Below are 23,325 nucleotides of genomic sequence, written 5' to 3' on the forward strand. Positions count from 1 at the left end.
TTATACAGACGACTGAGGAAACAGACCAAGACTTTTCTTTTTTTTATTTTATAAAACCTTTGACCCCAGACCTGGTACGTGCCCCCCCATTGCCCCCCACAGTTCATATGCGTCTGTTTTGGTTCAGTCTCTGGCGTTTGAACTTTTTGTCTTTCCGTTTCAGGTTGGGTTTGAGGACCGGCGGCTGCATCTCAATGACCTGAGGTTTCTTATCAGCCGGGGTGGCAAACACCTCCGCCGTGGGGTCGTGAGGAACCACTACAACCCCCTCCATCTTCTTCATTTTTTGCAGCTCCTTCACTTGTTGCTTCTCTCGAATCTTTGCCGCCGTTTGTAATCGGATAATGCGCCGGTGCTGAAATTAAAAAAAACAAAACGTCAGAAAATTGTGCAAAGTCAGTGTCCAAAAGGCTGCATCTAAATACAATGTGCGCCCCTCCTAGTATCAGTCCATTTTTACTGACTGATAAAGCTCATTCCCAATTACTGGACAGTTTAAAAAAAATAAATAAATAAAAAATATCATAAATCACCATTTTGGTTTATTTGGCACAAAAATATGGAAGCGGCCAATTTTAGTTTTTTTCCTCCTCCCCTTCTTTCCAGAACCATAACTCATTCGATTAACAAGTAAAATGTTTAAATGGAACATCTATGCCAGTAATAAAAAAAAAACCAAATATCAGCATTGTCGGTAGCACATATTGTTATCCCTGGGGCAGACGCACCATCAGTGAGGGCGTTACTTTAATAACTGGATAACTGTGACCCCATACATAGTACTAATATGTGACTGGACGATAAGTAAAGGTGGGGACGTACCATATTTGGGGACTGGTAGTGCGGGTTCTCATACAGGGTCGGGCCTCCAAAGCTGCCTTTGAAAATCTTGATGAGATTCAGCACAAATCGTGGTCCGATCTCCACCAGAGACGCGTCCTCCTCGATGATCTGCGATAACCGGACGAGATACAGAATTACAAGACAAATAGGAGACCAACAGAACATGCAAGTAAGGCTGCGTGCCCACGATCAGTGTTCACAGCGCTTTGGACGCAGCACGTTGTACAGTACAAGCACAGTGGATGGGATTTCTAGAAATCCAATGCCCACTATGCGTGTGCGGCCCGCAACGAAAACTGACCTGTGGTGCTGCTTTCCGAAGCATGTCAATTCTTTGTTGCGGAGTTGTAAGTGGCCTCCATAGGGAGAACACAAGCGAGAGACCGCAGCGCCCTGAACCCTGATCGTGGGCACGGGCAGCTGTGGTCTCCTACAGAGGAGTCTCACGGCTCCGCAGGTCAGGAGCCGCCGTGTCCAGGACGCAGCAGGTCCTGATCGTGGGCACGTCACCTAACACTTTGGCACCATCTATTGCACATTTACAGTAGGGGCTCTATATGGTTAGTGCCAAGTGTTATAAACGTGCGGCTGAAGAACTGAGCTTCCACTTGGAGGAGCAGATTCAGGCAGTGATATTACAGCTGACTCTGCTCAGACGGCCAGGATCGGAGAGAAAGCTGATGTGATGTCTGACAGACGTGCGCTTTCTCTTGTTCCATCAGCGCCCAGCGAGGAGGTTCCTACACGGGCTGAAGAATCTAACAACAACTTTTAGGTCTGTTTTTGCAATTTTATTTTCTTTGTCGCTCCTTATTGGGAGACCCAGACAATTGGGTGTATAGCTTATGCCTCCGGAGGCCACACAAAGTATTACACTAAAAGTGTAAAGCCCCTCCCCTTCAGCCTATACACCCCCCGTACTGCTACGGGCTCATCAGTTTTTATGCTTTGTGCGAAGGAGGTCAGACATGCACGCATAGCTCCACAGCTTAGTCAGCAGCAGCTGCTGACTATGTCGGATGGAAGAAAAGAGGGCCCATAACAGGGCCCCCAGCATGCTCCCTTCTCACCCCACTCTTGTCGGCGGTGTTGTTAAGGTTGAGGTATCCATTGCGGGTACGGAGGCTGGAGCCCACATGCTGCTTTCCTTCCCCATCCCTCAATTAGGGCTCTGGGTGAAGTGGGATCCTTTCGGTCTCCAGGCACAGGAGACCGTGCTCCATCCACAGCTCCTGAGGACCATGCTGGATAGGAGCAGAGTATCGTTCAGGGACATGGCCCTGCTACTTTGAGGTACTCTGTGTCCCCGTGGGGACCGCGCACAGCAACACTCCAGCATTGCTGGGTGTGCTAGTGCACCGGGGACAGCAGCGCTGACTGCGTTTGTGCCATTACACACTTCAGCGTCGCTGAGTGTGTTCGTGTAGGGGGACTGCCGCGCTGACCGCCGCTGCCATGGTTATCACTACGGCGCGGCTGGGACTGTTAGTGCGCCGGGGACTTCCGCGCCGACCGCGCTTATACGGCGGCCGCGCTTATAACTCGAGTCTCCGGCTTTTGCGGCCTAGTCTCGTTTTCTTCCCGCCCCCAGCCCTGCCAGTCAGGGGAAGGGCAAGACGCTGTACAGGACGGCAGCACTGAGGGCTGGAGCATGCTTTGCATACTCCACCCCCCTCACTCTGCACAGTGGGGCACCAGTTCCCGCACTTTTCTGGGTCACGCCCACGGCTCCCTCCTCTCCTCAGGACGCCGGCAGCCATTCCTCTCAGCTCTGCTAACGCTGGAGAGGAGAGACAAGCTCAGGGAGACCCAGGCAGGATTTCTGGTGCCCACACAACCGCTTTGCGTAGGCGGTAAGCAGCACCTGTGGTGCTGGCCCCACTAGTGCAGAAGTGTACTTATAGATTACATGATTATAGACTATACTTTACACTGTATGGTGCACTGTTGATTTTTGTCTATATACCCTCCTGTATTGCTCAGAGGAGACAACAGCATGTCGTCCACAAATAGCAAGGGTGCCAAAGCACAGACTTACTATGCTGCCTGTGCAGCATGTACGGCTATACTGCCGGCAGGTTCCACTGACCCTCATTGTGTGCAATGCTCGGCCCCTGTGGCACTTTCTCAGCCGGAGCCTCTGCTAAGGGCGGCCCAGGGAGAACCACCTGTTAACACTGTCCAGGTGACAGGGACGGAGTTTGCAGTTTTTACTGAAAGACTTTCTGAGACTATGGCTAAGATATTAGAAGCCTTGCAGTCCAGGCCGGCATCTCAAGCCAGGGGCACTGTGGAATCATTGCCCCCTGGTCCCCCTCAGTTGGAACAGCAATGTCCTCCCGGGGTGTCTCATGGATCCCAGGGTGAGGTCTCTGACACGGACCGCAGCCCCAGACCGATTAAGCGAGCTCGCTATGATATCCCCCCGACATCATCACAATGTTCAGGGTCTCAGCGAGAGGACTCTCTGTATGATGAAGCGGAGGTAGCTGATCAGGATTCTGATCCTGAAGCCGCTCTCAACCTTGATACTCCTGATGGGGACGCCATAGTGAATGATCTTATTGCGTCCATCAATGAAATGTTGGATATTTCTCCCTCAGCTCCTCCAGTGGAGGAGTCAGCCTCTCAGCAGGAGAAATTCCGTTTCAGGTTTCCCAAGCGTACAAAGAGTATGTTTCTGGACCACTCTGACTTCAGAGAGGCAGTCCAGAAACACCGAGCTTGTCCAGATAAGCGTTTTTCCAAGCGCCTTAAGGATACATGTTACCCTTTCCCCCCTGACGTGGTCAAGGGCTGGACTCAGTGTCCCAAGGTGGATCCTCCAATCTCCAGACTTGCGGCTAGATCCATAGTTGCAGTGGAAGATGGAGCTTCACTCAAGGATGCCACTGACAGACAGATGGAGCTCTGGTTGAAATCCATCTATGAAGCTATCGGCGCGTCTTTTGCTCCAGCATTCGCAGCCGTATGGGCACTCCAAGCTATCTCAGCTGGTCAGACGCAAATCGACGCACTCACACGTACGTCTGCGCCGCAGGTGGAGTCTATAACCTCTCAAACGTCGGCATTTGCGTCCTACGCTATTAATGCTGTCCTGGACTCTGCGAGCCGTACGGCGGTTGCAGCCGACAATTCGGTGGCAATACGCAGGGCCTTGTGGCTGCGGGAATGGAAGGCAGATTCGGCTTCCAAAAAGTGCTTAACTGGATTGCCATTTTCTGGCGACCGTTTGTTTGGTGAGAGATTGGATGAAATCATCAAACAATCCAAGGGAAAGGAAACATCCTTACCCCAGGCCAAACCAAAAACACCCCAACAGAGGAGGGGACAGTCGAGGTTTCGGTCCTTTCGGGGTGCAGGCAGCAGGGCTGTGGAGTCGGTAAGCCAAACCTCCGACTCCTCAAATTCTCAGACTCAGACTCAGACTCAGACTCAGACTCAGACTCAGACTCAGACTCAGACTCAGACTCAGACTCAGACTCAGACTCAGACTCAGACTCAGACTCAGACTCAGACTCAGACTCAGACTCCTACATATATTGCTTATAGTTAGGTGAAAAATTTATTGTAGTACATGAATATGTGTATGTGAACATCAGACATTTAATAATTTTTATGATACAATAATCAAGATATTTGGATAGAACATAAAATATATTTATTGGATACAACTTTAGAACACAAAAAACTGTAATAAATTGTAAATATGTAATACACTATGTAATATACAGTAGATTACATATATATCTTGTGTGTGTATATACACTGTGTATATATATATAATATTACATATTTACAATTTATTAGTTTTTTGTGTTCTAAAGTTGTATCCAATAAATATTTTATGTTCTACCCAAATATCTTGATTATTGTATCATAAAAACAATTAAATGTCTGATGTTCACATTATACTACAATAAATTTTTCACTTAAATATAAGCATTATACTAAATATTATTTAGTAAAATATTCAGCACATTCTGCATTGCACTCCTGTCCCCAATTTATTATATATTTTAGGAGTCGGAGTCGGTGCATTTTATACCGACTCCAACTCCGACTCCGACTCCACCAAAATGAGCTCCGACTCCGACTCCACGACTCCGACTCCACAGCCCTGGCAGGCAGGTCCCAATTCTCCTCGTCCAAAAGGCCTCAGAAGGATCAGAGGAACTCCGACGCATGGCGGTCTAAATCACGCCCTAAAAAGACCGCCGGAGGTGCCGCTACTAAGGCGGCTTCCTCATGACTTACGGCCTCCTCACACCGCATCCTCGGTCGGTGGCAGGCTCTCCCGCTTTTGCGACACCTGGCTGCCACAAGTAAAAGACCGTTGGGTGAGAGACATTTTGTCTCACGGTTACAGGATAGAGTTCAGCTCTCGTCCTCCGTCTCGATTCTTCAGAACATCTCCGCCTCCCGAGCGAGCCGAGGCTCTTCTGCAGGCGGTGGGCATTCTGAAGGCAGAAGGAGTGGTGGTCCCGGTTCCTCTTCCGCAACAGGGCCACGGTTTCTACTCCAACCTGTTTGTGGTTCCAAAGAAGGACGGGTCCTTCCGTCCTGTTTTGGACCTAAAACTGCTCAACAAACACGTAAGGACCAGGCGGTTCCGGATGGAATCCCTCCGCTCCGTCATCGCCTCAATGTCCCAAGGAGATTTCCTAGCATCGATCGATGTCAAGGATGCTTATCTCCACGTACCAATTGCTCCAGAGCATCAGCGCTTCTTGCGCTTCGCCATAGGAGGCGAACACCTTCAGTTCGCGGCACTGCCGTTCGGCCTGGCGACAGCCCCAAGGGTTTTCACCAAGGTCATGGCTACAGTAGTTGCGGTCCTCCACTCTCAGGGTCACTCAGTGATACCTTACTTAGACGATCTGCTGGTCAAGGCACCCTCTCAAGAGGCATGCCAACACAGCCTCAACGTTACTCTGGAGATTCTCCAGAGTTTCGGGTGGATCATCAATTTTCCAAAGTCAAATCTGACACTGGTCCAATCGCTGACATATCTTGGCATGGAGTTTCATACTCTTCCAGCAATAGTGAAGCTTCCGCTGGACAAACAGCGTTCACTACAGACAGGGGTGCAATCTCTCCTTCAAGGTCGGTCACACCCCTTGAGGCGCCTCATGCACTTCCTGGGGAAGATGGTGGCAGCAATGGAAGCAGTCCCTTTCGCGCAGTTTCACCTGCGTCCACTTCAATGGGACATCCTACGCAAGTGGGACAGGATGCCGACGTCCCTAGACAGGAACGTTTTCCCTCTCTCAGGCAACCAAAGCTTCCCTTCGGTGGTGGCTTCTTCCCACTTCATTATCGAAGGGGAAATCCTTCCTACCCCCATCCTGGGCGGTGGTCACGACGGACGCGAGTCTGTCAGGGTGGGGAGCAGTTTTTCTCCACCACAGGGCTCAGGGTACGTGGACTCAGCAAGAGTCCTCACTTCAGATCAATGTTCTGGAGATCAGGGCAGTGTATCTTGCCCTAAAAGCGTTCCAGCAGTGGCTGGAAGGCAAGCAGATCCGAATTCAGTCGGACAACTCCACAGCGGTGGCTTACATCAACCACCAAGGTGGGACACGCAGTCGGCAAGCCTTCCAGGAAGTCCGGCGGATTCTGCTGTGGGTGGAAGCCACAGCATCCACCATATCCGCAGTTCACATCCCGGGCGTAGAAAACTGGGAAGCAGACTTTCTCAGTCACCAGGGCATGGACGCAGGGGAATGGTCCCTTCACCCGGACGTGTTTCAGGATATCTGTTGCCGCTGGGGGATGCCGGACGTCGACCTAATGGCGTCACGGCACAACAACAAGGTCCCAACATTCATGGCTCGATCTCAAGATCACAGAGCTCTGGCGGCAGACGCCTTAGTTCAGGATTGGTCGCAGTTTCGGCTTCCTTATGTGTTTCCTCCTCTGGCACTGTTGCCCAGAGTGTTACGCAAGATCAGGGCCGACTGCCGCCACGTCATCCTCGTCGCTCCAGACTGGCCGAGGAGGTCGTGGTACCCGGATCTGTGGCATCTCACGGTCGGCCAACCGTGGGCACTGCCAGACCGACCAGATTTGCTGTCTCAAGGACCGTTTTTCCATCTGAATTCTGCGGCCCTCAACCTGACACTGTGGCCATTGAGTCCTGGATCCTAGCGTTTTCAGGATTATCTCAAGAGGTCATTGCCACTATGAGACAGGCTAGGAAACCTACGTCCGCCAAGATCTACATTTCTCGAACGGCGTCCCTGCGCCGCTCGGATGCACTCTTTGTCCTTGTCGCTGGTCAGCGTAAAGGGACACAAGCTTCCAAGTCAACCCTGGCTCGGTGGATCAAGGAACCAATTCTCGAAGCTTACCGTTCCTCGGGGCTTCCGGTTCCCTCAGGACTGAAGGCCCATTCTACCAGGGCCGTGGGAGCATCCTGGGCCTTGCGACACCAGGCTACGGCTCAGCAGGTGTGTCAGGCAGCTACCTGGTCGAGCCTGCACACTTTCACGAAGCACTATCAGGTGCATACCTATGCTTCGGCAGATGCCAGCCTAGGTAGGCGAGTCCTTCAGGCGGCAGTTGCCCACCTGTAGGACGGAGCCGTTACGGCTCTATTATGAGGTATTATTTACCCACCCAGGGACTGCTTTTGGACGTCCCAATTGTCTGGGTCTCCCAATAAGGAGCGACAAAGAAGAAGGGAATTTTGTTTACTTACCGTAAATTCCTTTTCTTCTAGCTCCAATTGGGAGACCCAGCACCCGCCCCTGTTTTTTGTATACACATGTTGTTCATGTTAAATGGTTTCAGTTCTCCGATATTCCTTCGGATTGAATTTACTTTAAACCAGTTTATAATTTTTTCCTCCTTCGGGCTTTTGCACCAAAACTGATGAGCCCGTAGCAGTACGGGGGGTGTATAGGCTGAAGGGGAGGGGCTTTACACTTTTAGTGTAATACTTTGTGTGGCCTCCGGAGGCATAAGCTATACACCCAATTGTCTGGGTCTCCCAATTGGAGCTAGAAGAAAAGGAATTTACGGTAAGTAAACAAAATTCCCTTCTTTTCACTCCCCTTTTTCATGATCTAACACTTTTTTTATTATTATTTTCCCCATCAACATCACTGTTTAAAGGGCCTAGTTGCAGCACTAGTTGTAGTTTTGATTGACTCCATTCACTTTACTGTTTCATATATTGGAATGCAAGAAAAAAAAAAAAACACGAGTGCGGTGAAAAAAAATAAAAAAAATAAATAAATACTAAAGCTCCACGGTTGTTTTTTCACGTTTTGCTTTTACAGCGTTCACTGGATGTTAAAAACGACCTGGTGACATGATGCCATTACAGCGATTCCAGACATGGACAGTGTTTTATTTTTTTTTATTCCTTCTCTTAGCGGCTTCAAAAAAATTCTGAATTCTATAAAATTAATTGTTTTTTTGTTTTTCCTTGGATGGGGCTGTGTGAGGGTTTCCATCTTGTGTAGTGAGCCATTTTCACCACATTCTGGGGCACATAAGACTCGTAGTTGCTTTGTATCGCTATATTTTAGGTGAATTGCAGCAACTGAAAATGTCTGTTTTGACTTTTCTCTTTGATCCATTTATCTTATGGGCTAAATGTTTGTATTTATTGGATACATTTCTGGACGAGCCGCACAGTAATATCCCCGACTCCTAAGGCAACCTGTCGGCACCCCCTGATCACGTTTGGGCGCCTGAACGGATGCCCGGGTTAAATGATTCCATCAGAGATTGACAGAGTCATTAAGGTGTTAAAACAGCAGTGATCGGAGCAAATTCTGATCTCGGATTTCACAGGCAAATGCTGAAAGGTTGTCATGTCTTGTACGCAGCGGGTTCTGCTTCATCACCTGCTCACAGCAATAGCGGGAAAGGAGTGATAGCATATGGAAGCCCATAGGACCTTTTTTTTAGGTCAATGCATACTACAGATGTAGACTGATTTGAAAGTTAGGAACCTGGGATCGGCTATGGTGAGCAGAGATCATCTCCCAGGAAGAAACGTGTCGGGGCAGTCGCCTCACCTACAAGAGGATTGGACTGACAGTTATTTTCTGCGAGTTTTCTGAGGTTTTTCTATTTGTAGCAGTAAGGCCCTGTGCGCAATAGATGTTTTTGCGGCGTTTTTGTGCGCTGTGACATTGCTTCCCCAGCAATAGCTATGGGTTTTCAGAAGTGCTGTCCGCACACAGGGTTTTTTTTGTAGCTGCGTTTTTGTGACCTCAAAAACGCAGCATGTCAATTATTTCTGCGTTTTTCACAGCATTTTTCACTCATTGAATGCAGTGCACAAAAACACAGTCAAAAACGCCGAAGAAACGCAGCGTGAAAAAAACGCCTAGTACGCACATAGCCTAAGAAAACAAGAAGACGCGTCCCAACAATTTTTTTAACTGACCTGATAATTCCTGAACCAGATCCTCTTATCTGCTACGGAGAAGGTGAAGACGTGGTCCACGAACGGCTGACTCTTGGGGTGATACCTCGGGGTCCCAAAAATCTGCAATCAGAGACCGATAGGTTACGTAAAGAAGAATCAGTGCAAAGAACTGAACCCGTGAAGATGGAAGTCGCCATTACCTGTATGAAGAGCTCCTTCAGCACCGAGAGGTGCGGGTCCTGATCAAACGCCTGCGGGAAGGAAAGGAAGTCAGCAACCGACTGTATGCTACTGCAAGGGATGCTGGGAGTTGTAGTTCTAGTTCTATACAAAATACATTGGAATGTCTTATTTTTGTTAATACCAACCGGATCGAAGGAGAGCAGAGGACGGGAGCCCTTCAGGCAGTTTCCAGTCATCTTCAGCTCGGCCAGCGTGTGAACTAGAAAGGGGGAAGAGAGGAGATGAGCGAAGGCTGAAGAGGAGGCAACAGCGGGGAGTGATAGAGGATTGGCCTTTATTTTAAACCTGCAATGGATCCACAGAAGACGACAACGTCCGGGGGCATTTTATGTGACAATTGTGCACATGGTGGATGCAATGTGAGGATGATGTGGAAGCAGACGAGTACATACACGTGTGTGTATCTGTCTGCAATCATCTGATATGGACAGAGTCATATATTCTTGGCCACCAGCTGATGCTGCATCACTTAGCTTTACTGTATAGGCTGGGACACACGAGCGGAGTCATTTCAGTACTATTAGAAGGTGGAGGGAGATCATGACAGCTCTGTGCTGCCTGGATAACAGGATCGTAGTAAAAGTAACATCATATATTATACAATCTGCAGGACTCCCCCTTACTGTGGCCACAAGACCCTCACTTTATGACATGGTCTAATGGAAACAAAGCACAGCCCTTTTAAGTTGAAAAATTGTCACATCAGAAGAGTTTTTGTCAGGAGTGATTGGGTCCATGACAAAGCTTAGCACCCATTGTCCCGCTCCCATCATTCTCCCTTATATACACAATTATTTAGCCATTACTTACTGTTTTGAACCAAGAACTTAGCGGACGGTCCCTCGGGGGCATTAGATATCCTGAAATATAGAAAAAAAATTGATATCAGCACGAAACCCGTCACTAGAGAAGAGTCTGTGAGCAGCAAATAACACACGAGCCGTCACTAGAGAAGTGTCTGAGCAGAGAATAACACACGAGCCGTCACTAGAGAAGTGTGAGCAGAGAATAGCACACGAGCCGCCACTAGAGAAGCGTCTGTGCAGCAAATAACACACGAGCCGTCACTAGAGAAGCGTCTGAGCAGAGAATAACACACGAGCCGTCACTAGAGAAGTGTCTGAGCAGAGAATAACACACGAGCCGTCACTAGAGAAGCGTCTGAGCAGAGAATAACACACGAGCCGTCACTAGAGAAGTGTCTGAGCAGAGAATAACACACGAGCCGTCACTAGAGAAGTGTCTGAGCAGAGAATAACACACGAGCCGTCACTAGAGAAGTGTGAGCAGAGAATAACACACGAGCCGCCACTAGAGAAGCGTCTGTGCAGCAAATAACACACGAGCCGTCACTAGAGACGTGCCAGAGCAGCGAATAACACACGAGCCGTCACTAGAGAAGAGTCTGTGAGCAGAGAATAACACACGAGCCGTCACTAGAGAAGTGTCTGAGCAGAGAATAACACACGAGCCGTCACTAGAGAAGAGTCTGTGAGCAGAGAATAACACACGAGCCGTCACTAGAGAAGTGTGAGCAGAGAATAACACACGAGCCGTCACTAGAGAAGTGTGAGCAGAGAATAACACACGAGCCGTCACTAGAGAAGCGTCTGTGCAGCAAATAACACACGAGCCGTCACTAGAGAAGTGTCTGAGCAGAGAATAACACACGAGCCGTCACTAGAGAAGCGTCTGTGCAGAGAATAACACACGAGCCGTCACTAGAGAAGCGTCTGTGCAGCAAATAACACACGAGCCGTCACTAGAGAAGTGTCTGAGCAGAGAATAACACACGAGCCGTCACTAGAGAAGTGTCTGAGCAGAGAATAACACACGAGCCGTCACTAGAGAAGTGTCTGAGCAGAGAATAACACACGCGCCGTCACTAGAGAAGTGTCTGAGCAGAGAATAACACACGAGCCGTCACTAGAGAAGTGTCTGAGCAGAGAATAACACACGAGCCGTCACTAGAGAAGCGTCTGAGCAGAGAATAACACACGAGCCGTCACTAGAGAAGTGTCTGAGCAGAGAATAACACACAAGCCGTCACTAGAGAAGTGTCTGAGCAGAGAATAACACACAAGCCGTCACTAGAGAAGCGTCTGAGCAGAGAATAACACACGAGCCGTCACTAGAGAAGTGTGAGCAGAGAATAACACACGAGCTGTCACTAGAGAAGTGTCTGAGCAGCAAATAACACACGAGCCGTCACTAGAGAAGTGTCTGAGCAGAGAATAACACACGAGCCGTCACTAGAGAAGTGTCTGAGCAGCGAATAACACACGAGCCGTCACTAGAGAAGTGTCTGAGCAGAGAATAACACACGAGCCGTCACTAGAGAAGCGTCTGAGCAGAGAATAACACACGAGCCGTCACTAGAGAAGCGTCTGAGCAGAGAATAACACACGAGCCGTCACTAGAGAAGTGTCTGAGCAGAGAATAACACACGAGCCGTCACTAGAGAAGTGTGAGCAGAGAATAACACACGAGCCGCCACTAGAGAAGCGTCTGTGCAGCAAATAACACACGAGCCGTCACTAGAGAAGAGTCTGTGAGCAGAGAATAACACACGAGCCGTCACTAGAGAAGTGTCTGAGCAGAGAATAACACACGAGCCGTCACTAGAGAAGTGTCTGAGCAGCAAATAACACACGAGCCGTCACTAGAGAAGTGTGAGCAGAGAATAACACACGAGCCGTCACTAGAGACGTGTCTGAGCAGAGAATAACACACGAGCCGTCACTAGAGAAGCGTCTGTGCAGCAAATAACACACGAGCCGTCACTAGAGAAGTGTCTGAGCAGAGAATAACACACGAGCCGTCACTAGAGAAGTGTCTGAGCAGCGAATAACACACGAGCCGTCGTCACTAGAGAAGCGTCTGAGCAGAGAATAACACACGAGCCGTCACTAGAGAAGTGTCTGAGCAGAGAATAACACACGAGCCGTCACTAGAGAAGTGTCTGAGCAGAGAATAACACACGAGCCGTCACTAGAGAAGCGTCTGAGCAGAGAATAACACACGAGCCGTCACTAGAGAAGTGTCTGAGCAGAGAATAACACACGAGCCGTCACTAGAGAAGTGTCTGAGGAGAGAATAACACACGAGCCGTCACTAGAGAAGTGTCTGAGCAGAGAATAACACACGAGCCGTCACTAGAGAAGCGTCTGTGCAGCAAATAACACACGAGCCGTCACTAGAGAAGTGTCTGAGCAGAGAATAACACACGAGCCGTCACTAGAGAAGTGTGAGCAGAGAATAACACACGAGCCGTCACTAGAGAAGTGTGAGCAGAGAATAACACACGAGCCGTCACTAGAGAAGTGTCTGAGGAGAGAATAACACACGAGCCGCCACTAGAGAAGTGTCTGAGCAGAGAATAACACACGAGCCGCCACTAGAGAAGTGTCTGAGCAGAGAATAACACACGAGCCGCCACTAGAGAAGTGTCTGAGCAGAGAATAACACACGAGCCGCCACTAGAGAAGAGTCTGAGCAGAGTATAACACACGAGCCGTCACTAGAGAAGTGTCTGAGCAGAGAATAACACACGAGCCGCCACTAGAGAAGTGTCTGAGCAGAGAATAACACACGAGCCGCCACTAGAGAAGTGTCTGAGCAGAGAATAACACACGAGCCGCCACTAGAGAAGTGTCTGAGCAGAGAATAACACACGAGCCGTCACTAGAGAAGCGTCTGTGCAGCAAATAACACACGAGCCGTCACTAGAGAAGTGTCTGAGCAGAGAATAACACACGAGCCGCCACTAGAGAAGTGTCTGAGCAGAGAATAACACACGAGCCGCCACTAGAGAAGTGTCTGAGCAGAGAATAACACACGAGCCGTCACTAGAGAAGTGTCTGAGCAGAGAATAGCACACGAGCCATCACTAGAGAAGTGTCTGAGCAGAGAATAACACACGAGCCGTCACTAGAGAAGTGTCTGAGCAGAGAATAACACACGAGCCGTCACTAGAGAAGTGTCTGAGCAGAGAATAACACACGATCCGTCACTAGAGAAGTGTCTGAGCAGAGAATAACACACGAGCCGCCACTAGAGAAGTGCCAGAGCAGCGAATAACACACGAGCCGTCACTAGAGACGTGCCAGAGCAGAGAATAACACACGAGCCGTCACTAGAGACGTGCCAGAGCAGCGAATAACACACGAGCCTTCACTAGAGAAGTGTCTGAGCAGAGAATAACACACGAGCCGCCACTAGAGAAGTGGCTGAGCAGAGAATAACACACGAGCCGCCACTAGAGAAGTGCCAGAGCAGCGAATAACACACGAGCCTTCACTAGAGAAGTGTCTGAGCAGCGAATAACACACGAGCCTTCACTAGAGAAGTGGCTGAGCAGAGAAAAACACACGAGCCGCCACTAGAGAAGTGTCTGAGCAGAGAATAACACACGAGCCGTCACTAGAGAAGTGTCTGAGCAGAGAATAACACACGCGCCGTCACTAGAGAAGTGTCTGAGCAGAGAATAGCACACGAGCCGTCACTAGAGACGTGCCAGAGCAGCGAATAACACACGAGCCGTCACTAGAGAAGTGTCTGAGCAGAGAATAACACACGAGCCGCCACTAGAGAAGTGTCTGAGCAGAGAATAACACACGAGCCGCCACTAGAGAAGTGTCTGAGCAGAGAATAACACACGAGCCGCCACTAGAGAAGTGTCTGAGCAGAGAATAACACACGAGCCGCCACTAGAGAAGAGTCTGAGCAGAGTATAACACACGAGCCGTCACTAGAGAAGTGTCTGAGCAGAGAATAACACACGAGCCGCCACTAGAGAAGTGTCTGAGCAGAGAATAACACACGCGCCGTCACTAGAGAAGTGTCTGAGCAGAGAATAGCACACGAGCCATCACTAGAGACGTGCCAGAGCAGCGAATAACACACGAGCCGTCACTAAAGAAGTGTCTGAGCAGAGAATAACACACGAGCCGCCACTAGAGAAGTGTCTGAGCAGAGAATAACACACGAGCCGCCACTAGAGAAGTGTCTGAGCAGAGAATAGCACACGAGCCATCACTAGAGAAGTGTCTGAGCAGAGAATAACACACGAGCCGTCACTAGAGAAGTGTCTGAGCAGAGAATAACACACGCGCCGTCACTAGAGAAGCGTCTGTGCAGAGAATAACACACGATCCGTCACTAGAGAAGTGTCTGAGCAGAGAATAACACACGATCCGTCACTAGAGAAGTGTCTGAGCAGAGAATAACACACGAGCCGCCACTAGAGAAGTGCCAGAGCAGCGAATAACACACGAGCCGTCACTAGAGACGTGCCAGAGCAGCGAATAACACACGCGCCTTCACTAGAGAAGTGTCTGAGCAGAGAATAGCACACGAGCCGCCACTAGAGAAGTGTCTGAGCAGAGAATAACACACGAGCCGTCACTAGAGACGTGCCAGAGCAGCGAATAACACACGAGCCGTCACTAGAGAAGTGTCTGAGCAGAGAATAACACACGAGCCGCCACTAGAGAAGTGTCTGAGCAGCGAATAACACACGAGCCGTCACTAGAGAAGTGTCTGAGCAGAGAATAACACACGAGCCGTCACTAGAGAAGTGTCTGAGCAGAGAATAACACACGAGCTGTCGCTAGAGAAGTGTCTGAGCAGAGAATAACACACGAGCCGTCACTAGAGAAGTGTCAGAGCAGAGAATAACACACGAGCCGTCACTAGAGAAGCGTCTGAGCAGAGAATAACACACGAGCCGTCACTAGAGAAGCGCCAGAGCAGCGAATAACACACGAGCCGTCACTAGAGAAGCGTCTGAGCAGAGAATAACACACGAGCCGTCACTAGAGAAGTGTCTGAGCAGCAAATAACACACGAGCCTTCACTAGAGAAGTGTCTGAGCAGAGAATAACACACGAGCCGTCACTAGAGACGTGCCAGAGCAGCGAATAACACACGAGCCGTCACTAGAGAAGCGTCTGAGCAGAGAATAACACACGAGCCGTCACTAGAGAAGTGTCTGAGCAGCGAATAACACATGAGCCGTCACTAGAGAAGTGTCTGAGCAGCGAATAACACACGAGCCGTCACTAGAGAAGCGTCTGAGCAGAGAATAACACACAAGCCGTCACTAGAGAAGCGTCTGAGCAGAGAATAACACACGAGCCGTCACTAGAGAAGAGTCTGAGCAGAGAATAACACACGAGCCGTCACTAGAGAAGAGTCTGAGCAGCAAATAACACACGAGCCGTCACTAGAGAAGCGGCTGAGCAGCGAATAACACACGAGCCGTCACTAGAGAAGCGTCTGAGCAGAGAATAACACACGAGCCGTCACTAGAGAAGCGTCTGAGCAGAGAATAACACACGAGCCGTCACTAGAGAAGTGTCTGAGCAGAGAATAACACACGAGCTGTCACTAGAGAAGTGTCTGAGCAGAGAATAACACACGAGCCGTCACTAGAGAAGTGTCTGAGCAGAGAATAACACACGAGCCGTCACTAGAGAAGTGTCTGAGCAGAGTATAACACACGAGCCGTCACTAGAGAAGTGTCTGAGCAGAGAATAACACACGAGCCGTCACTAGAGAAGTGTCTGAGCAGAGAATAACACACGAGCCGCCACTAGAGAAGTGTCTGAGCAGAGAATAACACACGAGCAGTCACTAGAGAAGTGTCAGAGCAGAGAATAACACACGAGCCGTCACTAGAGAAGTGTCTGAGCAGAGAATAACACACGAGCCGTCACTAGAGAAGAGTCTGAGCAGAGAATAACACACGCGCCGTCACTAGAGAAGTGTCTGAGCAGAGAATAACACACGCGCCGTCACTAGAGAAGTGTCTGAGCAGAGAATAACACACGAGCCGTCACTAGAGAAGTGGCTGAGCAGAGAATAACACACGAGCCGTCACTAGAGATGTGCCAGAGCAGAGAATAACACACGAGCCGTCACTCACCACATGTACAGATCCTGCTTCTTTTTTGCTTCAAAATAAATACATTTATTGCAGTTTTTCATTTCACAAACCTGCAAGAGGAGGAAAACGTTAGAGCGAGGTGAGGACCCGTTAAGAACCTGTTGAAGCGCAAGCAAGTGTAAACCGGCCGTCGTCCTCTGAGCGGCTGCACCCGGTCTCTTCCCCACGGTTCGGATTTTCTGCATGGGCTGTGGACTGGGCCGCTTCTTCCTTCTACTGGTTTTTGTACAGAAGGAAACTAGGTGGATTCACAAATTGGGTTTCTCATGGACTGAATGAGTCCATTAGTTCTGCCCTATTTCTATGAACTTTATCTATGTATTCCTTGTTTATTTTAATCATTCAAAAATTAGTTTTATTTTTTTTTTTCCTATTTTTTTTTAGGTAAAGTTCCTGACGGATCAGTGAGAAACTCGTGAATGATGGTTCCTTATAATGCGGACAACGCACCCTGGAAGGCACGAGATCGGGCAGAACGTACCTCGTTAATCACAAACAGTTTATCTTTTCGGTCCATTTTCGTATCTATAAATATAGAAAAGAGAAAGATGGTGAAAGAAAGAAAACACTCGGAGCCGCCACATTCTCATCACAGACCGTTCTGCATCACTGGGAGCTGTGGTTTTTAGGGCTAGACCTCCAAGGACCGCATAGACCCCCTTATTGTTTTCAAGAATTGCTGAGAGTGAATGAGAATATTCCTATTTCCGCTTGTCCCTTTATTTATCAGTACTTTATAGAGTCTGGAGGAAGGGATACGTTACAAGCGGCACTTACCGGCTTTTGCGTGCGGCATTAACGTTTTCAAATCGTGCATTAAATGTCGGGTTCGGAAGTTAATTCCACGGGAAGAAAATATCAGGACCCGCTCCTTGTTCTTCCATTTACCCTGCAACAACAAAATAGAGATATCAGCTACAGGACGTGTACAGGGTCACCGGTGTGATTACTGCAGGGGCACGGGACCTCCGGGTATCAGCCGTCACCCCCAGGACATGTATAGTCACTGGCATGATTACTGCAGGGGCACGGGACCTCCTGGTATCATTCATCATCTCAGGACGTGTACAGGGTCACCGGCGTGTTTACTGCAGGGGCATGGGACCTCCTGGTATCAGCAGTCACCCCAAGACGTGTACAGGACCACCGGTGTGATTACCACAGGGGCACGGGACCCTCTGGTATCAGTTGTCACCCTGGACCTCCATGCCCTGCTCCTATCCCATAACTCAGGAAGACATCAGGAATTGGAAGGAAGACCCCCCTCCACCTCATACTGCTCTTAGATTAGGGGGCACAAAGCTGCTGACAGATTGCCTTTTCCATGCGTTAGCCTGTTTTTTTAAGGTTCGTCATTGTCGGTGTTTGAGGTTTCCAGACATTTTCATTTGAGACTTTTTATAAAAAGTGTCAATTTTTGTGCAAATGTACTATTAAGAAAAAAAAATATTTTAAAACCCCAAATTACAGCGTATTTTAATGCAAGATTGCTGGCAAAATGCTCAAAAAGACGTAAGGAGTGGGAGCGGCTGAGGAATGGGCCGGGCACTTCTTTAACCTCTTCACGATGCACTGGGTACGTTATGGATCATGTAAGGGTAATCCTCCCTGGCTGCTGCAGGCTAACAAGTGTGCCTCCCAGGCACCAGTGGATCTGCGATTCACCCGTGCCTGTTAACCCTAAACTGTGACAGCCCGATGTACATGCGCGGCAAGCGCATACTCACCGGCCACCATTGAAAGTCACGTGACGTGATCATGTGGAGCTGATCATTGCCATGGTAGGACAGGGTGATGTGACGACTCCTGTAGCTATCATGAGTCACTTCCTCTCACTGCCGGCAGAGGGCCATATGTGAGAGGACAGCAGCATGTCTGTAGATCTCAGCTGTGATCTACAGAAATGCACAAGCGATCAGACTGCTGATCCTTATAGTCCTCTAGGGCAACTAGTAAAATAAAACGTTTTAAAAAATTTAAAAAAAACAAACCCTAAAAGTTCAAATCACTCCCCATTTGCCCCATCGAAAATTAAAGGGTTCAAAAAATAAAAAATATACACATATTTGGTATCGCCGTGTTCAGAAATACCCAAACTATCAAAATATAAAATCAATTAATCTGATAAGTAAATGGCGTAGCGGTAAAACTATTCCAAATACCAAAATAACATTTTTTGGTCGCCACAAATTTGCACAAAATGCAATAACAGGCGATCAAAACGTAGCATCTGCGCAAAAATTGTACCGTTAAAAACGTCAGCTCGAGACGCAAAAAATAAGCCATCACTGAGCCATAGAGCCGAAAAATGAGAACGCTACGGGTTTCAGAAAATGGCGCAAAATATACGCCACTTTTTTTGGACAAATGTGTGAATTTTTTTAACCCTTTAGATAAAAGTAAACCTATTCATGTTTGGTGTCTATGAACTCGCACTGACCTGGGACATCACACCGGCACATCAATTTTACCATATAGTGAACACTGTGAATACAATGTCCTAATAACCATTGTGCAATCAGGATTTGTTGCAATTTTTCCACACTTACAAATTTTTTGCCATTTTCCAGGACACTATATGGTAAAACTTATGGTTTAATTTAATGGTACAACTCATTCTGCAAAAAAACAAGCCCTCATATGACAAGATTGACAAAAAAATAAAAATGTTATGGATCTCGGAAGAAGGGGAGCAAAAAAAAAAACCAAACAAAAAAAAAAAATGGAACATGGAAAACCGCCTGGTGTGATGGGTAACCTCGTCGCCGTTGGAAACCTGAAGTCCGAACCTACGAGCGGAGAGTCGATTTTACCCAGAAAAACACGCCCACCGTTTTTAGCGTTTAGCGCATTTTCGGGCCGGTTTCCAAGTGGAATCCACCTGAAAAGGACTCAAGGGCCGAGTTCACATTTATGCCAAACAATCGGCTTGTTTTTACCACTTACCCCCAGGAGCTGATCCGGGTCTCAGTGTTAGGGATCATTCAGACGGCCGTTCCGTTTGTCCTGGTCAGTTCCTGTTTTTTTGCGGACCCACCGACAGGACCATCTTTTCAATGTCTTTTGTGTAGGATCGGATGGTACACAGTAGCACTTCCATGTGCATCCGATCCTACAAAAAAAAACACATCGGAAGCCGTATGTCCGCTCCGTTATTATGGAACATGTCCTCTTCTGCTCCATAATAACGGACCGTGACTCAATACAAGTCAATAGGTCCGCAAAATCCCCGGAAGCCGCACGGAACTACTTCTGTGTGACCTCCGTCGGGTGCCCGTGCAGTCTGTGTCCCGCTCCCCTGCCAGCCCTGCAGCTGCCGGCACTGCAGTGGGTCCGCATATGCACGCGCAGCAGTGCGAGCAGCCGCGGGGATGATGAGCACTGCCATCAGGAGGTTAGTAAAGTTTATTACCTGCGGTGATGGACTCCGGCACTCCTGATGTCAGCGCTCGTCACTGACCGCTGCGTTCTCACATCACCTCTCGCGGGCGGCCCGAGACTGACTAGCGGTGACGTCACGGGCCGCTCGCGAGAGGTGATCTGAGAACGCGGCGGGCATTGAACTCAGTCACCAGCGCCGACGTCAAGAGTGCAGAGGCTTCCATCACCGCGGGTAATGTACCTCACTAACCTCCTGAAATTACCACTTGTTATGCCCTGCAGTGACCTGGGCTGACCTGATGATGTTAGCTCAGGTCACTGCACGGCTCTCCCAGCCAATGGGGAACATTCTGTTCTTCATTGACTGGAACAGTGACTATGGTACGGATCATCCTGGGACCCCCAGGTGGATTACGCCGGACCCGGATTTTTTTCTTTTCAATAAATTGGTTAAAGAGGGAATGATTTGGGGAGTGTTTTTTCAAATAAAAATATTTTTGTTTATTTTTTTTAATTACTGACTGGGTTGGTGATGTCGGGTATCTGATAGACGCCTGACCTCACGAACCCCAGTGCCTGATGCCAGGTGACATTACACATCTGGTATCAACCCCATATATTACCCCGTTTGCCATCGCACCAGGACACGGGATGAGCTGGGGCAAAGCACCAGGATTGGCACGTTTAATGGATGTGCCACTTCTGGGGCAGCTGCGGCCTGCTATTCTTAGGCTGGGGAGGGTCCAATAACAGTGGACCTCGCTAGTCTGAGAATACCAGACCACAGCTGTCCGCTTTACCTTGGCTGGTGATCCAACTTGGGGAGGACCCCACGATATTTGTTTTAATTTAAAATAACTGTGGGATGCCCTCTGTTTTGGATTACCAGCCAAGGTGAAGCTGCCAACTGTGGTCTGCAGGCTGCAGCCATGTGCATTACCCGAGCTGGCTACAAAAGATATGGGGGACCCCACGTCGTTTTAAATTATTATTTTTTTTTTTTGCTAAATACAAGGCTAAGCACCCTTTAGTGCCACATGAAAGTCACTAAAGGGTGCCAGCTTACAAAATGCAGGAGAGTGGGACATTATGTGTCTTTATCATCTATTATCCATCTATCCCTCTAGCTATCCGTCTATCTATCCCTCCATTTATCAATCTATCCCTCTATCTATAGTATCTATCCCTCTATCTTATCTACCGAATCCCTCCATCCATCCATCCCTCCATCCATCCATCCCTCCATCCATCCCTCCCTCCATCTGTGGCGCCTTGGACAAGCCAGGTCGTCACAGGTACTGCAACAACACACCCCACACTACCGGTCAGGCACACCAAAGTCAGACAAAAATCCTTGTTGCCTCCCTCCAGGGGCTGATGTCCACACCAGGGGGTGGAGCCAGGCGGTTGGCCCCACCCACCGATGAGTTCACAGTCCTGGAGGCGGGAAAAGGAAGTCAGAGCAGAGGAGAGTTCAGTTGAGTGTGGAGTTGAAGAGTGAAGTGGTAGTGGAGCAGACTGACCGTGTCCGGGTGCGTGGCCCGGGCACATACAGCAAGGTTGGCAGACGGTGGTGACCGTCTGCAGGAGAGGCTGATTGACGTGAACCGCAAGAACCGGGGACGGGCGGTGGCCCGCCGGTACTGGATCGGGGAGCGAAGAGAAGCCAGCACCATTCGGCAGGGCCTACGGACCCCGACCAGGCTTGGAGTCGCCGTAAAACCGGTCAAATCCGTTAGCGAAGGGAACCTCCGGGGTTTCCCAGCAGTCAAGACCCGATTGAAGGCAACAGCTCAAACCGTGAAGGGAAATACAGTCACCGCCAAGGCTAGTTCCCAGGGCCAGAGCCTGCGGGCAAAAGGGGCTCCCTCAGCATCCATCCTAGCTGGGGAGCGGGTTACCAGTGGGAAGCCACCAGAACCGAGAACACAACACAGGTGCAGGGAAAGGCAGTCACCGCCAACCTACCGGGAGGAGAAACACCGCAGCCGTCTGTGGGACCCGTCCATCCAGCCGTTTGTTTTACCGGAGACTTTGTATTCATCATTGGCTGAGTGAGTACCACCGTGCGGCACAGCGCTGCCCCCGCGACCCTGCACCTCACCAGGCCCCGTAACCCACCTGCCATTCCTCCCTCACCGGGCCCCAGGACAACCAACCCCCCATCCACGGAGGGGAGAAACAACATCCAAGCTGCTCCCTGTCATCGCTCCCGGGATCCCCGTCCAGAGCAGCGGTGGTGCCACAACCTCACCACAACCGTAGGTGGCGTCACGGACAATAAATCCCCAAAACCATTCCCCTTTTCACTCACGGGCGAGGAACGCCGCTCGAGTCCCCGGATCCGGCCCACCGCTCGAGCCACCACCGAGCAGCAAGCGAAGCAGCAGTGCCGGACCCGAGCGTGGTGAGCGTAGCGTCCCCTCCTCCGCCCGCGACAGATCCATCCCTCCCTCCAGCTGCTTCCGTGTTTTGTGGTCCGCAAAAAAACCCGGAAGGCACAAGAATGACACAGCCCGTATACGGAATGGAAGCCACACGGATGAATCCGTGAAAAAGACGCACTGGTTATGTGAATGAGCCCTTACATGAAGCGTCGTGCTCGGGTCGCTGAACTGCTGCAAATGCCAATGAATAGGGAATGTGTGCGAGCGAAAGCGGCGCAGTCACCGCATCTGGACACCGCTGGACAGGACCCACATCACAGCGCCGTGAGGACGGAGCAGATATCGGGACTTCTGGACCACGAGGTGACGGATTAGTGGAAGGTCCATGTTATAAGCGGCAAATTGTAACATCTGTAGCAGGAGGGGGCGACAGACACGGGGGACGCGAGTGTCATGTGACGTGAGGGCAGCGGAGACCGCCAGCCCCGACCACAGAGAATGGCGACATTACAACTTTATAGATCGGTTTTCCCCCCTCTGGCTAATAATGAGTGTACGGCCCCTTTAAGGGAAAGAAAACCCTATAAACCGCCCGGCTCCTACCTCTGACACCGGCGGCGGGATGGTGAACTCGTCCCCCGCTCCGGCGCCGTCAGTCTCCGCTTCTTTCTGCTGTAATTTGGGCTTTTTGCTCCGGATTTGAGCCTCGGCATTGGAGCCACGTTTTCTCCGGTACGCCGCCATGTTGCTTTTTTCCACCGGAAGTCACTGTCTGTTCAGCGGAAGAAACAACTCTATAGTTCGGTGGTGCGGCGGCAGAGCGCCCTCTGCTGGAGACATCCGGGACTGCAGCGGAGAGAGAAGAGATCTGCAGAGTAGGTGCGCCCTCTGCTGGACACGCCCGGGACTGCAGCACAGAGAAGAGCTCTGCAGGAGACTGCGCGCCCTCTGCTGGAGAAGTACGGAACTACAGCACAGAGAAGAGCTCTGCAGGAGACTGCGCGCCCTCTGCTGGACACGCCTGGGACTGCAGCACAGAGAGGAGAACTTCAGTAGACTGCACGACCTCTGCTGGAGATACCTGGGACTGCAGAGAAGAGCTCTGCAGGAGAATCGGCGCGCCCTCTGCTGGA

The 23,325-nt window shown here is 49.8% G+C and overlaps 1 protein-coding gene across 1 annotated transcript; it reads right to left on the reverse strand.

The window, feature by feature from the left end:
- Positions 1 to 69: 69 nt before the first annotated feature.
- Positions 70 to 22,957, reverse strand: BRIX1 (biogenesis of ribosomes BRX1). The gene is made up of 10 exons (XM_075343565.1): positions 22,796 to 22,957; positions 17,202 to 17,313; positions 16,906 to 16,949; positions 16,404 to 16,474; positions 10,286 to 10,335; positions 9,601 to 9,674; positions 9,433 to 9,483; positions 9,251 to 9,352; positions 823 to 951; positions 70 to 355 (listed from the first exon to the last, which is right to left on the reverse strand). Exons 1-10 carry the CDS (start codon positions 22,934 to 22,936, stop codon positions 104 to 106), a joined length of 1,026 nt encoding a protein of 341 aa, XP_075199680.1. The 5' UTR covers positions 22,937 to 22,957; the 3' UTR covers positions 70 to 103.
- Positions 22,958 to 23,325: the final 368 nt, after the last annotated feature.

Source organism: Anomaloglossus baeobatrachus, chromosome 1, assembly GCF_048569485.1.
Source record: "Anomaloglossus baeobatrachus isolate aAnoBae1 chromosome 1, aAnoBae1.hap1, whole genome shotgun sequence".
NCBI lineage: Eukaryota > Metazoa > Chordata > Amphibia > Anura > Aromobatidae > Anomaloglossus > Anomaloglossus baeobatrachus.